Genomic DNA, 17,149 nt, shown 5'->3' on the forward strand with positions numbered 1-17,149 from the left:
TGAGTTAATTACTTGTCTTTTTTCTACTGAGTTAAAAATAAGCACTCTTTACCAAAGTCCATTTACTGTATCCCCACTTTTCTAATTTAATTGGAGATTTTAATTCCATTAACCACAGGGTCATTTTTTAAACATTTGCTGTTTTGCTTTTCAAAGACTAATAAGACGTCTCAGACTCAGCCCTGGACCATACCTTCAGCCCCTCTCCCCACATGCATCTACGTGCAGCAGCGGAGACCTCAGGACAACGCCCGGCCCCTGAGACGGGGCCGTGCTCACGCTGCTGTCCCTGACGGCAGGGCACCCACGGCCGGGAGCCGCGAAGCCGTCTGTGGGCAGGGGCACCACCAGCCCCCGAGCTGGCCGAGGAAGGAAAAACAGAACACGTGTGACACTCAGCGCCGTCAGAGCAGCGCTCCACGCAGGCTGCAGGAGGGTGCAACAAACGCTGGGAGGCAACGAGGAAATTCGACGGAACCGGTGCTGGTGCCGGAGCAGGCGGGGCCCAGCCTGAGCACCCCATGGGCACGCAGACCCCAGGCACCTCCTCTGAAGGCAGAGTTCACACCAACCCGAACCACAACAGCCTGCTTAGTGAGGGGGCTTCACGTGTGGCTTGTTGTGTATGAACAGCATTTCATTAGACAAATGAAGCCCTGCAACCTTCACGAATGCTGTTCACTTACGGAATTATGCCATTGAGATATCCAGATTACGATGATCCGGGAAAACACCAGTGACACCTCTTGATAGGATTCAGCGCATGCTGCCTGGATGACTGCTGCTCCCAGTAAAACAGCCTAACCGCACTAGTTATTTTTAAAAAAATCCTTCTCTATTAGATGAAATCTGTACCAACAAGACTATTTTCATTTGTTCTGCCCAGATCTTCTATGCAAAAGAGAGAACATCTCATTGTAACAATTTTGCATTTTTAACTGTGCAAATTAAGCATTCTTCATAAATAACAGCCTGGTTTTCTGCACTAGAACTCCTTTTTATTAGCAGCACAGTAACGAACAATGAGCAATGTGTTCTATTATTCTTTGTCAAATCACAAAATACTACATTAGAATAACTCTGCTGGTCAATGTAATATAGTAGATTAAATTCAACTTCTGTGCAAAAACCACTGTAAAACAGCATGATAAGAAGGCTATAAAAAATTTAATTTTACTCCAAACTCCATCAGAAAAAAAAAATGGTGTGAAAAGTAATTTTGCATAATCAGTACACGCCATCTGGAACAATTAACCGATTTCTATAGAACTATGAGGATCAGTCATATCTGCTTATTAAAGATCAGAAATTATACAAGTAATAAATCCTTGAAAAAACTAAGCGTACTCCCGCCTGTCAACGCTATTTTAACTTCAAATACTGAAGAACGCCTGATAAGGCTGAAAAGAAGAGATTAATATATGCAAATTACATCCAGCATTTAAAATCCCCAACAACTGTCTCTGGTTTTCTGTCCCTTATTGCTGCCTTTATGTTTTATTCATATACCAACTCACCTGTCACTTCATAAGCTATAATATTATGGGGGTATTATTAAACAGCATAAAGCCGTGCTTTAATTGGAAAGCTTCATTGCATTTTCCAATTATTTGGAGTAAATTAAAAGCAGATGCACATAGTTTAATAAGGAGTCTAATATCAGTTCCGGGAAATCAAAATTCATTGTCATTACTATGCCGTGATAGTTTTGCAAACTGTACTCAATTTCAGAGGTTTTGAAAAGAAAATCTGTCTATGCAATCTGTTAATTGTCATTCGGTTAATAACTGTTTAAATATCCAAACCGCATAGCGGCTTCCTATTTAAAAAAAATTAAACTACGGCACTCAGAAAAGCAAAACAAATACAGTGCAGCCCACCTCGGAGGTTGTGCTCCACAAGCAACTGGTGCAAGTCCTCGGGAGCAGCCACGCGCCAGCGTCTCTCCAAGCAAGCGCAGGTCGGCAGCAGCGCCCTGATGGCACCCTGCCAGCAACACCTTCACCACCGTCCCCACGGTGGGCACGGTGCGAGCCCCTGCCCACATGCCTGCCTGCACACCTGGGGTGAGGAACCCGGCAACGCTCCGGGTGGAAATCCACAAGCACTTCCCTTGGAGGACATGCAATCTGAGTAAAACGAGTGAAGACCAAGTCTGGCACGTTACAGCGTGAAAAAAATGAAACTTTACACACCAGTACGCAGCTTCATGGGATAACAGACTAAATGCATGGCAAAGAGCAGCACCGCAGCCAAAACCTTCATACAGCTACAGAAAAATGGGATGGTGAAGACAATTTCGCTTTGGACTACACCAGGTTAAGCAGAAAAATCACATGCCTGAAAAAAATATACAGAAAGCAGAACTCGCGGCTTCATCTTTCACCGTCTGGTCTGAGCCCACCTGAGCGTAGCACTGAAAACACGGGATGTTGCACTACAGCAGCAAGCGTGCACAAAAATCTGTATACCACAGATGAGCAGAATTTAGTAGGAAATATGCTCCTTTGAATCTCATTAAATACAGTATTAAATAACACTTACATTTCCCTCTCTGAAATACGCAGCTGCAGCATCTTACATGAGCCTTCAGTCTCCCTGCACTGCTGGTTATTAATAGAACCTCTTATATTTTGAAGATTATCCAGGTCTCTAAATCCAAAGACTGGAAATTTCAATAGGGCAGAAAAACAGGATGACTTTAATCTCAGCCCAGTAGAGGTTTAGATGCAGAATAAAGCTTGTGTCACAACTTGTCTGGTGTTTTTTTGTTTGGACCATGCTGACTAAATTTTGGTGTCACAAAAATAAATTTATTCTGATTTTATTCTCAAGAAGTGCAAAGAACAAACATGTGGAAATCTGGATCAACAGTAAAATATAGCACGGGGCCTCCCCCCTTAGAGAGAAGAATGTACTAAAATACATGAAGATAGGAGGGTATTGCAAAACCACCAGAAACTATGCAGGAAGATGAAGATAAAAGCAATTCTTGTGCAGTGATCCAAAAAATAGCATCTTTCTTTTTTTCAAAATTACCTGTTTTAATAAAGCAGACACACTGTGCCAAGTGAACCATTTAATTATCTGCAAAAATGATGAAGCAAAACAATAGTTTGCAAAAATAAATGACTAACCTCTGATTAAAACGTCTGTCCTCATTACATACAGATAAAAGATACAGTATCTGCTAAAAGAAAATGTACATTGAAGAGAAGTAAGTGGCAGTTGTACCACAGATAACCTGACATTTTGCAACAAGAAAGAAGTTGACATATGGGCACTGAAATGTAACGAAATCTTTCATTTTTCTTCCATTTCTTAATCTAGGAAGACCAGGGGGGGTTATTTATTTGTTTGTCCTAATGTGGCACATGCAACAAGGCACCCTTGAGTCAATCACAGAGCACCGGAAAAACCGAGCTGCCCCCAAGCAGAGCAGCGAGCCACCCCCAAGCCCCCCGGCTCCTCAGCGATGCGCCTGCACCTTCCTTCTGATGCATTCCAGAGCACAAGGGCTTCAAGACTGAAGGCCATTCTGAATAATCCAACGAGCTCCAGAAAGGACAGAGAATCTGGAAGCAAACTGCTACCATAAGAGCAATGTGTAAAATAAATCCTTAAAAAAAAAGAAAAAAGAAGAAGCTACCCACAAAAAGTTACGAGTCTCTTTGCCAAGGTCTGCATTATCCCATACAGGAAAGCACCTCCCTTCTCACCCCAGGAACCCACTGACTGATGTTTTTCCAGATCCTTAGCAGCAGTTTCCATTCCTGGATCACAAACCAGCATTGGAACTCCATTTACCAAATCCTCCCAAACCTTCTAGAAGCACTGAATACCTGCAGCTTTCTGACCCTGGCCGCGACTCACCAGTGGCTCATCAGCGGCTCAGCGCGATGCAGCTAGATTTTTTTATGCTGTACGGAAAGTAAGGCATGTGCACTATTGTTCACTGTCCAAGCTGAGTACCCCAGGCCTGAGAAAGCCTTCTGCCATTTGTTCCTTACAGGCATTCACACCACAGATTTGCAAAGTGAGAAGCTTCATTCAGGGATGTGACATCGATGGTATCCAAGCTTCAGCCTGGAGGACAGGGTGTTTTCCTTTGAAAGAGTATGGAGACCTTCATCTTCAGTTCAATATAAGCAAAAAACTTTTAACATTTTCAGAAATTCCAGCCATAATTAGCGATACGGTCTGAATGGATAAAAGGATTTTAGAAAAATGAGAAGCCACATTTGAATGACGTACAACTAAACACGCAAGCAGAGAGCAATGCTACAGGCTGGCTGCACAAAGCGCTTCGAGCAAAGGATCTGGCAGCAGCCCCTTGGCGCCGAGCTTGGCAGCTCGTGCTCAGCTGCTGAGAGCTCAGCTGCAGGCACAGGAAACCTCTGCACGGGGCGCACTGGCTGTTGGCTCCACAAATGCTTTTTGAAGGATCCGTAACTGAATTGAAAACTTTTCAAATGCCATGAGAATCTGAACTATATTTTAAAAACCAATTCAGTTAGCTTGCATACAGTACAAATAATACGTGCTTCTGGGCGCTGTTTTATTTCCATGGATTAACATGGCTTGAGGTACCAAACATATGGATGGCATATTAATGCCAAGCTAATATCAGCTGTTCCTTTTAAAGTATTTGTACAAATGTTTTAATTGTTTTGGGCTGACAATTGGCAAGTATTATTTGAAAACAATGATCACGAACATGCAAAGTATGTTCTGCTTTTTTTTTTTTTTTCTGCAGTTTCCATATTTTAGTGTTCAAAATAAATTGAACTTGGTCATATACAAGGGTAGCTGTGATCATCTTGTTATCTCCAGGTTTCCAGTAGAGCAAAAATCCTTGGAGGTACAGAATTCTATGCCAGAAGCCAGGTTTCTGCCTTTGAAATGGAAGCTGAAGCAGTACCTGGAAGTTCACAGGTGTGTTTCCTATGCAACTGATACAAAGAGGCTGTAACTATTTTCTGCACACATTCTGACTGGACCATGCAGAAGTATCTGATGCACTTCATGCACTGCAATTTCTCCTAACAGCCCAAGAGCAACACATTTCAGAAGTTACACACAAATTTTGAACATAAGGCAGTCAATACAAGTTTGTGTTCTACAAGGGTACCAGCAAATGTGTCTATCCGCGACATGACTGAAGCTGGCTACAGTAGAATTTCAGGACCAAAAAACGACAACCCTGCCCAAGAGCATGCAGGGTCACAAACACCAAAGCCAGAGACGGCTTTGCCCGCCTGATATTAGCGGGCAAAAGCTGCACAGCATGGAAGCACCCTGCTTGAACCATCCTGTAATTCCTTGGAACTCACAGCTGAGAAAGTAAAAATCTCATTTTGCAAGCATAGCCACGAGTTTGTAATGCTAAATCCTGCCACGTGTGCTGCAAGGAACGTTAAGACTTTCTTCCATCTCTAATCCTTTTCTTGAAATAGCATGTTGGTTGCATTATGTCTGACTGGCAAGTTTAAAGCAATTCTGAAAGTTAAATCAAATGCTGGAGCTGATGCAGCTGCGGGGAAGCTCCAAGAGCTCCTGGGGCAGAGCACTGCCTTGCTGCCACGCGGGTCGTGCCTGGCTGGCCGTGTAACCTCTCCTCTGCTGGCCTTGTCCTCCAGCAGGGAGACAGCTTTTGCCTGCAGTCAGAATTTGAAAGCTTTCAATAGAAAATCCTGTAATTCTGAAGGTTTACCCATTGACACTTACACAGCAGAAAACTTACTGGAAGCAAGATTCCCAAGGGACATCAGCATCTTGGCCTGAAACACACTGTTTATGCACTTCAGAGAGTTAGTGGTATTAAAGCCCATCCTGTTAGTATTGCCTGTGAGAATATTTGCACTTCTAAATCTTTTGGTTTCTGAAAGGGTTAAGGCTTATTATTAGCATATAATTTACAGGTCCTTTCTCCCAGGAAAGAAATAATGCACAGTAAATGCCACATTCATTTTAATAATACATGTTACAGTCTGTGCCCAACATCTGCACAAAGGTAAAGCAGACAGATTTTTTTGACATGTCCCACTCTGCCATCCAAACACAGGCTTTTTGTTTCTTAAGTGACGGAAGGTTTAATCAAGAAAGCAGGCAATTCATCAATCGAAACAAGGCTGCTCACACCGCCCTGACAGCACACACATGGTTTTATACAGAAGAAACCTGGCCACCTGTCAGCAGCACCTTTTACATCAGGATATACAAATACACCGAGTGATCAATCCTCCAGCTCTTCCCATTCATTTCTTTGTTTTCTTATTATATTTTTCTTTATGCTAGATGTTGCCCTCATTCTCTGCAGGGATAGATGGGAGACAAGGCAAGCTGTGGCTGTTTATACACTATCATAAAAATTTATATACCCTTAAAGTGACTTATTTCCCTTCTATTTGAGTACCATTATTATAAATAATTTTTCACTTCATTCAGGAATTTTCCCTGCACGTTATCAACTCTGGCTGCCTGAGAGGGCTCCCTCTGTCCTTGTGGCTCTGATAAGCCAAAGCAATATGCAGCCAGAGGACGCTGAAGTCTGAAATGAAGGCAGTATGTAGTCACGACAACATCTTAATTAAGCTGAAGGCCATGAAGAAAGACTATGCTGTGAAATACCGAGCAATGTCTGTCGACAGGTCTGTCTACAGCAAGGCATTCTTCTTCCAGCAGCTGCCCATTTGAACATGCTTATTGCACCTGTCAGCTCCTCAGCACCATGCTCCCAGAGACCTTTTGCAGATCAACTTATAGGCAATTCTGTGCTTCGGCCTTGGAAGCACGGCGTGGTGTGGGAACGGGAGCCTGCTGGGTGTGGAGGAGGTGGGCGACAGCACTATGTACGGCAGCACAGGGAAGGTTCCCTTTGCAGTGCTGGGAGGACAGGGCAATAGTTTCCTATATGCAACTTGTCAAAGGCTGATTAATTAGTTTGTTGTGCAAACAGGAGGCTCCCTAACTTTCTGGTGGCACAATGTTTAATTGCCAAGACTGAAAATGACAATGAGCTGGTTAAAGACTCTAACTACTACTTTCAGAACCGTTTCTTCCAGATCTGCAGTAAGAATTACACTACATACATGGAGAAGTAACAGGACAGTTCCAGTGGGGACGTGGCAATTTCTTCCAAAATGATTTCCAAAACTCACCTCACCTACCTGAAAACCTCTGAGCGCTTCATTTTCACGATTACTGAGGAAGTGTTAGGTGTCTGAGACCACAGCGCAACTCCTCGTATCACCCTCCTTTCTACCGCTCTCTTCCTCAGCACCCCCTCCTGCTCTCACCACAAGAATTCAGACCGGGGCGATACCAGAATTAGAAAGCAAGAGACTGTTTATATATAACGGCTTTTGTTTCCCTGTGCCAGTACCAGGAGCCTTCCATTATGCCGAGAGCCAAGAGAGGGAGCCAGCAGCTTGTCCGCGCGCCAGCAGCGCCTGCTCTGCAGCACTGCACCCAGAGCCGCGGCCCTGCGCTGCCGCCCCGGGGTCACCTCCCCGGGGTCACCTCGCCCTGGTGGCCGCCCAGCACCGCAGCCCAGGGGCTCCGCGCTCCCCACAGGAGCAAGCCCACGCTCCCCACGTACCCATTGCCCCCGGAGCCGTGGGACCCCAGGGCGGCACAGCACAAGCTGGCAGAGCAGCGCGGGGCGGCGGTGCAGAGGCATTCATAAGCTTCGCGTTGCCATGGCGCTGCAGCGAGACACCAACATCGCAGCAGAGATAAAAGGGACTGGCTGCAAACTACAGCGACATAACAGGAAACTTCTGAATGGTTTCCACTGTGCGCCCTGGGGTTTGCCTGCCTTGGTAACGTTTAAGCACGCAGAGGGAACTGTCTCAGCACCTCATCACAGCTGCTGAAAAGGCTGCAGTGGTCAGGAGCTATGCCGAAGATCCCTGCCAATGCACAGGATGTTTCACACGACAAGAGCCTTCCTTCAGAAACGCCTCACAGCTGCAATAGCCATTACCACACGCGTATGCGCGACCTGTCTAACAATGTGCCTGCAGAACTGTGCCATCGGGGGTGCACAGTTATGTATTCTGAAATGGGCTTCTATGAACGCAGAGGACTAGCGCTATGCTCAGTCGTTCGAGTGTGTTTTATACTTTGCCTGTAATTATCTGGTAACACATTCAGATCTTTGCAAAATTGGTCATCTTTCCAGGCTGGTTATGCTACAAGCAGAGGCCGTCCACGGGAAGCCCTAGAAGCAGGGCCATGCCCAGCACTGCTCATGCAGAACTGCTGCCGCTGCTGGTGCGGTTGGTGCTTTATTAGGAGAGAAGCAACAGCTTCCCCATCCTCTCTGCAGGATGGTCTCATGTGAACACAAGAACATGCTTTCCCTTACATTTCTAAATCTATTAGGGCAGGAAAGTAACAAGAAAAACGAGTACTGACAAGAATTATGCCATTGTTATATTCCATCTATTTAGGAACCTGAAGCTGCAGTTTCAGTCAGAGATTACCTTTTAAATAACCCTTTGATTATGGTACATGAATTAATGCCATGTTCCCATGTTAGAAGTGTCACTCACTATTAATAGAAAGGACCTGTGAATGGCACATTTTTGCCATCTTCTCTGCTCTGATTATGCACAAGCAAGTACCTATTGTACAACCCACTGCTGCTTTTCCTGGGTTTCCAAACCATCCTGAAAATCTGCTTCAGCCAAATGAAGGGATTGTACTTCCATTAGGTTTTGCTAAGGCTAGTGTTAAAGCTAGTTTTTTTTTTTCCTCTTGCAAAAACGTCACAATGAAGAGAAAGCTGCAGCTAAGTGTGTTTCTACTACAGCTATCACAGTACTTGTGCAGGTGTAAGATTACTCTAAAATAATAATTTTGAGGAAAATATGTTGCACTCCAGCACTACTTATCTGAAGTACAGAATGAGATAATCCCGTAAGAGAACAAGCAGGTGAAATGCACTGTTGTGCCAGAGCTGCACGTAGCATTTGCCTTTAGTTTGCAGCAACAGAAGTCCTTTTGCTTCCAGACAGCCCTCCGCGTTACCAGCAGCGACAGACTCCAAGAGGTGCAATTCTGTAAAGCATCCCTGCCTCTTGCTCCCAGGCACGAGTTCATCCTGGGCCCTGAGAAACACGCCGTGTTCCTTTTCAGCGCACTCATCTTCCAAGAAATCAAGCACTCAAAGGCAAGACCTGCTCAGAAGAACAGAGCTGTCAGGGACAGCTCAGCAGGGACCCCAGTTCCAAAATGAATGCACCACGTGGTCCTGAAGCACAGAAACAGAGCACCTGTACCTGCATGGGCAGAGGCATGGGCTTGAGCCTCACCACTCTATTAAACATACATCTTCCCTACAGACTAAGTAAAAATTAAAAATAGAAAAAAATATTCACTAGCAGGTTTTTTTTGCTTTTTTTTTTGTTTTGTTTTGTTTTTTTTCCTCCTCACACTGGCACCTGGGAACACGTCAGTTCCAGCATTTGCATGCTGGCCAGGACTGGCTAACAGAGAGAAAGTCACAGCTAGAGAGAATGGGTGTGCACATTCAAGCACCTGTTTTTTAAAAGTAAAGTAGAATCCCCCACATCCTAACATCAGACTGCAAATTTACCTGTTAAAAACAGCAATGTTAGGGTATGTTGAGTGTAGCAAAGAATTGCATGTATGATAACTCATCCTTGCAATGCTAGATGAATCCTCCTGCTAAATGTTCAGAGAAGTCATCTTTTATAACCCACCAGTGAAGATCACAAAAAAGATGAGGAGCAGTTTGTGCCAGTGTTGCCTTCCACCAGATCTCTCATCTAGAGCCCACACGGGCGGCAGCATCCCTCCCTGAGGTCTGCAGTCTCCCCTGTGATGAGCAATGTATGCCACCTGTAATACTCGTGCCTGTGCATTTTCTGGCATCCCTCTGTGACCCTCATGCTCTCGACAATTAAATGGCACTGCCAGAAAAGCTGGAAGCATATTTCACAGATACCACACATCTGGCTATTTATGCAAATGGGGCTGCTTTACCTGGTTACACTTCTGAGTAGAGGTGCAGAGAAACCATTGCATGTGCCAGCTTACCTGATATAGCATACAAATTTGAGTGCTGGTGCTCCAAGTCCAGGCGAGTGCTGTGACTTTTGCCTCGAAAGCTAGCAGGAAGAGTTAGCGAGATGTGCCTGGGGAAGAGAAACGGGGAAATCAAGATGATGTTTCTACAGACCAAAAGACACTGCTGTTATCAGCTCATTCTTGCCTTACAGTTGTGCTCAGGTTAAGCCCAAACATCAGTTTTAACGTTTCTAAGAGATGGAGTGGATCCCAAATAACAGCGAGGAGACAGAGGTGGTGACTCCACCACCACAGCTCAGTGCAGTTCAGCTGCTTGCATCTGCTTCTCAGTCCAGCTGTGAGCAGGACAGGGCCGCTACCCCGGCTCAAGCTCCGTCCACCCCACTGAACATCAAACTGAGCCAACAATCAAAATACTACCGAGCAGCAGCATCTGTCTGCAAGGTGGGCTCCAGAGCAGGACACAGCCTCAAAACACCCGCGTGGTGGCTGGTGAGCACAAGCCTCCCCCTGCGAGCAAAAGGCACCTGGAGTGCACCCGGTGGGACTTGGCTGTGGTTCCTTCAAGGCAGAGGACACTATCAGTGAGTGCTTTGGATTGATCTGTATCAAAACCTAAGTACATTCATACATAAAACCTTTAAAATCTCAATGGCTGTGGTCTGCTCCAGACTTAACCAAGGCATGCTGCACGCTACCCTGCTCTCCGATGCAGAGGAGGATGCACAAATTGAGCTTCCCTCCACTTGCAGAGGAAAGGAAAGGCAAACGTCACCCCCTTGCCTCTCCCTAAATGGAACAGCAAATGTGCCCTGCCTACCAACAGCTCTCTGCACAGCCTTTCCCGCAGCAGAGACGTTTTTTACATCTTTTGTTAAATCCTCCTTGTACTAGCTATAAATAGGAAAAAAAAAACAGGAACTCATAGAAGTGAAGGTGAAACTACTTTCAGTGGCCCAGAGGTCATTAAAAGGAAAACCCAGCACACAGTGAGCCCGGACAGAGGCTTGAAGAACAGACAACCTTCCCAGAAACGACGCGGTACTGGAGAGACGGAGGTGACAGCGAGCCCTGCTCTTGGGGCCAGAAAGGCGGTCGCACCCCACGCTGCTGGAGCCTGGAGCCTTGGCACCAGCCCCCCCAGTCCTGAGGTGGATGGGACCCAACCACCCTCGGGACACGGCACAAACAGCGAACAGCAGCCCCACGCTGCTCACTAAAACTCGTGCTGGCAGGACACAACCCAGAACTGCCCAGACACCTGAGCACTCAGATCCGGGAGGACGCGACACGTTCTGCTGCTGCCCAGCCCGCCCCACAGGGCAGAGAACCCCGCTCTGCCCCCTGACACTGTGCCCCCCCCCGACTTCCCCTGGAAGTCTCCCCAAGGAAAGGCTTCTTGCTCACGTTGTTACTGGCAGCCCGCAGATTCTCATGCTTTGGTGAGAGATCCCAGCTTCTCCCTTCTAATCCAAATTCGTATTTTTTCTAATGCTGATCTCAAGTCTACTCAAATTCCTGTAGAACGTTACCATCAATCTTCTGGACCCTGTTGCCATACATAATGAAGATGCTCCCTCTCTGCAGAGGGACTTACTCTACCATGAAGACAAAGGCAACAGCTACCATTGCACAAAGGGCAAAGCTACCCGAATGTGGCGAGATGCTTGGCATGCCCTCTTGCCAGAAAACAAGGCAGCCTCTTTTGCAGCCACGGTATTTGTGATGGGCAACAAAGAGCCCTCTGTATTCTCCAGCACAGCACCAGATCCATTTTCTTAGCTAGCAGGTTTTATCTATCGAGCAGATCATCTGGAAATTATCTGCCTTTAAAAGCAGGACGCATTTTGTGAAGAGCTACGTATTTTTAGATCTTGATGCAGCTGATGGTGAACAGCATGGATAAAATAAGAAAAAGCAAACATCAGTTTGAATTTGCTTGTGCTTCCTGAAGCTATTTCTAAAAAAAAAAAAAATAAAAAAAAAAAGGTGTGAAAATATTTTCAAATTTGGCTAACAGTTTTCTGTTTAAAACCCAATCCATATGAAACTCTCTTGGCCAGCACAGGCAGGTTTGTCATGAACACACTTTTAAAACAGGAGACCACTGCCTGTAGGCATTACACACATTTCATTTGTTTTTAGCAGTATCCAAAAATACTTTGAGGCATCAAAACAGCTAACAAAGATCCCTGAATTTCTCTTACTTGCACTGCAGACTGTTTTCTTCATACCTAAACGAAACAGCAGGAAATGCTTTGGAAGTAAACAAAGCAGGTCTATTTAAAAAGCCCCATTTCTGAGCAGAGTACTTTAAACGTTTATCCCAGCTTCTGCTGTAAGAGGCTAAATCTTTTCCATATGTACAGTTCTTTCCAGCAAGCCACCACCAAGCCCAGAGACCACCGCACGCTGCTGAAGCCAGTCATGCACATCGCATCGACCTGCAGGATGGAAAGGACAGCTCCACAGGTAGCTCACAGAGGCATTGTGTAAGCAAAATTACAGAGCTGTCAGTGCCACGAACAAACACCGCAGCCTTCCAACAAAGCTCTGAAATCTTACTTTGCAAAAGACATCCCAGACCAAGTCCCCGGGCACTACCAAGTCTGCATGGCAGCTCACGGCAGCACCAGGTTTCACAAGCACCGTATGTTAAAGTGGTGCACGCATTCCACACGCGTAATTAAAATGAATCACTCGCAGTCTGACGGACTCTGACCATATACACACAAATATGGCAGCAGAAGTTCACACAGCCAGACATAATATCCTATTTGCTTCTCATTCCAGATGTATCAATGTGAAAATACATACCAAAATACTCCCCCAAGCTGGGGAGAAGTACAAGCACCACTGGTAGGTGCGTGCTTTGATGCTTGGCGGTGGTGGGCAGGCAGCCCTGCAGCTGCTCTCGCGGGGCTCCCCGTGCCACAAGCGCCCATCCCACCCGATCGCCTTCCAGCGCCGCGTCCTGAGCACTGCTGTGAAGGTGCTCGAAAGCAACATAAAACGCTGTTGTTTCTGTCTCCACTTCTTTTGCCACCTTCTGTTCTCTGAGGTAGGACAAACAGGTATTTCATCCTTTCTACCAGGCTGCACTGTGCAGAGCTAGGTCTCTCCAAGGAGAACATTTAGCTGGAAGACCACAAGACAGAGGGTAACGACTGCTAGAATGAGATCGGTTCCTCCCCTCCCCCTTTCTCTTTTAAGAGCATGACACGGTAGGGAAATATGGGAAACAAAGTCTAATTTATTTTAAATTAATGCAAACTTTAGCCAGGATCAATATAACTTATACCTAGTCAGTTGATTGCATAATGCGTTTTCCTTATGCATTGTGAAAGCCAAATCATTTTACAGTGTAGAAGACAAAAAAAAAAAAAAAAAAAAAAGAAAGAGAGGCTGCCATTGAAAAGCAAGAAAATCCCAATTACAAAGTCCCCAAGTTCCTAAACACATATCGTGAAAGTATGTGCAGCTCTGTGGCATATGGCAAATCAATTACTAGTTTAAATTTTAAAACAAAAACATGGTAAATGTGTTGCAGAAATAATCAAGAACAACGGTTTGGTTTAGATTACAGCGGCCACTAGAGTTTTGAATACAATTAATCATCATTCCAGGCAATGGGAAGCCATATTGACACTTATTCCTAATTTGAATATTTAATTAGGGTGAAGTTCTTCATCAAATTATCACAGAACTGGGAGGAAAGCCTGAAAGATTTGAACAATTACTACTTTAACCCCTCACCAACTGCTCACCTGTGGGCACAAGAATCTCTTCCCCGTTCTGCAAAGCAAGAACGTGCTGGCACAATACAAAACGACAATATTTAAAGGATGTAACAACACTGCTAGAGGTACCTGCACATTTGGCATCCCACAGGCTGCTGACTACCTGTGCTCTTTGACCTTTGTCGGAGCAGATTTTTCAGGCTGGATCCCTGTCTTACCACCAAGTGTTGTTTCTGGAGTGGTGGTTTGGTTTTTTTTTGCTGTTGTTTTTTAAATTAACTGAAGAACACGTCCAGAATCATCGCCCAGGTCTGCGTGCCGAGGGACAAAGCCCTGCTCCCAGGGGCACGGACCCCGAGCCAGCGGCCGGCGCAGGGGGAGCCCCCGGGGGTGCAGGGCCCGGCCCTGGGACTGCCCCGGAGCCGCACGCTGCCCCGCGGACACCCTCCTTCCACCCTGCCTCGGATCCTTACGTGCTGTATTAATCCATATACAAAAATCTCTTTTAATGAGGAGTGATATAGTTATGAACTCTCTAGGGCCATAATTAGAGCAAACTAATTGAAGTTGTGTTTTGACACACTTTCCAAATTCACGGGTACTGCATGACATATTCACAACACCGCTGCCGCACAGCCATGGCGACAGCAGAATCATTAGGCTAATAACGCTTATTTGCATTCTTATCATGCCAGCAGCATGCCGTTAAATACTGCTTCAACCGGTGCTGGGTTACTCTGAAAGTTTCCGCTGGAAGATATTAACAGTAATTATTAGTGCTTTAGTGGAATCTCTGATGTTAAGGAACAGCAACTCACATTAACTATCCTAATGCTTTCCTTCTGAATTGTCAGAGAAGTAGGTTTTGTCCTCCCTGCTGAATCCAAGCAACGAGGTGGGTTTGGTGCCGTCTGCCCCTCAGGGAGGAGGGATGCCTGCCCCAGCAAGGCTCACGGCAGGATTTCAGGCCTGTTCTCACCTAAGCTGAAGTGAAAAACCCATTGTTTCCGCATGGATTAAGAGAGAGAACATTACAAAAAATATTTTTCCCCAACATATTATAAATTTCCAGATAATTTAGGATGAAACAGCCACATTACCATAATTCAGGACAGGTTAGATTTAATTACTCACTTAATTTTAGTTTTTCTTTTATTCATTAAATCTATGGAATGCATCTACCTACAGCAGCAACAGAAGGACATGAGAGAGATCCTTCAGATGCTAGCAAAAGAGGTTTGAGGTCTGCACACATTATGGTCACTTTTTGACTGTTTCTAGAGAGAAACTCGCACAAAACAGGCTCAGGAATGCCCAACAGTTCCAAGTAAGTTATTAATAACTGTCTGCATGAAGGTGATGAACTGCTTTTGAAGTCAGGCAGCAAGTACTCATAAAAAGTAACAAAAGATCATAAGGGGAAACGCCAGATATCAAAGGATGCTTCATAATTCACATAAAAATATCAGCAATGCACAGCAAAAGAACAATAGTAAGGTTTTGGTTTCCAACTGGATTAGACAAACATTGTAGAGAAATCAGGCAAAACCTTAAAAGCTGCCCCACGTTGTCAAATATGTTAGAAAGCACATTGCATGCTACAGAACTGGGTCTGCTCTGTTCTTTGATGTACCACCGCCATGACTGCAATTTATTCTAAATGAAGAACAGTGCCACAGATACTGTAAAGTCTCACAGGAATATCCCGGAATAAAAAGAACCTTATCTTCCGTAATCAATGGATTATGCAAAGATCATATGCCTCACGAAAAACTGAGGCTAGAATGATTAAACACATTCTAAGCTGCAGAAAGCTAAAAACACACCTACAAGAAGTTAATGTCAGGCTGTACTTTTCAAGAAACATAATCTGACTTGAAAGCTTTGCCTACGGGCAGAGGAAAAAGCCCATTTCTAAGAAATGAGCTGCTAGTGTTTCGCTGACAGAAATCAGAGGACCTCTCCATGACCACTCACTTTACCAGAATGTATTTTCCAAACTGTAGTTTACAGAAAATGGCACAGCAGATACCTATGGCTCCAGCAGCGTCCAGAATCCCATCTACAGTATTTATTCACAGTTCTTAACTTTTACTGTGCTCAGGCATTGCTATGCCAGAACACCTACCTCATACCCAAAAGAACTGCAGTGAAAAACAAAACTGCGAGGCAAGAATCACCTCGGGTAATGGACTTCATTCCAGACAATCTATTCTAATCGTGTAAACCAAATATTTAAATACTTTCTAAAACCTTACTGACCCTTTGCCTAAAACAAGCAACATATGGGCTTTGCAAGCATTTCATCTCATTCCAAACTACTAAAATATCCTGTTTCCCAAAAAATCAATGAGTGCTCGTGGTGCCAGACTCCGATTTTATAAAAGACCAAACACATGAGAGAATGAAAAAGGGAGCAAGTGATTCTTTCCACTTTTAGATTTAAGCACTTCATTTTCCCAGCAGTAAGAAGGGAAGAAGGCCTGTCTGCAGCATCCTTACCCAACGCATCACGCAGAGCGTGCTGCTGCACGGCCCCCTCCCGAAATGACCACGCCTCGAAGACAAGGGAAGATGATGTTACGCTACCCTGTCAGAACGAAAGCACTCACCAGCTGCACGGAACGAGGCCCGATGATGCTAACAAGGGAGCATGATCTACTGCAGACCAGCAACCCAAAATGTGAGGCTTAATGCAGAACGAAGCTCCTGCGGCTCCCTCTGTACCGGGATTAATTTAGAACAGAGAATTTAAGTAACTAGGATGGAACAGCTGCCAAACAATAGAAAAAGCCCAACAAGTTTAATTTACACTGCTTGAAAGTCTGAGCTGTAGCCCATTAAATTGTTATAGGCAGAGGACTGCATCAAAGAACTAAGACCTCATACTGTAAGCATGAAGTGCTTATGAAGTGGTTGTCTGAGATGAACAGCGCAGCGTCTCTGGAGGCTGCGGTGGGATGAGAGCAGCTTTCCACATCCTTCACGAGCTGCTCTCTGGAGTCAGGAGTTTTCAGATAATGAAGCAGTAGGGAAAAATTGCCAAACAGCAGAAATACTCCAAAAAGATAAATTACACACAGCACAGGTTTCCTGGGCTGGGTTTTTAAATTCCATCAAATTACTCAGAAGGAAGCCCAAGATCACAGGCCCATGGAGAAGTGTCTCCGACCCGAGCATCGCTGCCTGCACCTGAGGCTGGCGCCACCACGGCAGAGCCCGCAGCCCCGGGGTGCTGCAGCACAGCCCCAGCACCTCCCTACAGAACCTGCTAAACAAATATTCCACATAAAGACTCATTTGGGAAGAGCACGTTGTCAGCGCTTCGCCAGTAATAAATAATGACAGTC

General features: G+C 45.2%; 1 protein-coding gene across 5 annotated transcripts in view; it reads right to left on the minus strand.

Moving 5' to 3' along the window:
* MVB12B (multivesicular body subunit 12B) overlaps positions 1-17,149 on the minus strand; it is a 64,688-nt gene that overhangs the window by 22,998 nt on the left and 24,541 nt on the right. For all 5 annotated transcript variants that reach the window (XM_084494279.1, XM_084494275.1, XM_084494276.1 and 2 more), the window contains one exon: positions 10,069-10,166. In XM_084494279.1, coding sequence (XP_084350405.1) covers positions 10,069-10,166 — 98 coding nt within the window. The remainder of the gene's footprint in view (positions 1-10,068; positions 10,167-17,149) is intronic.

Source organism: Aythya ferina, assembly GCF_964211825.1.
Source record: "Aythya ferina genome assembly, chromosome: 20".
In the NCBI taxonomy this organism is placed as follows: Eukaryota; Metazoa; Chordata; class Aves; order Anseriformes; family Anatidae; genus Aythya; species Aythya ferina.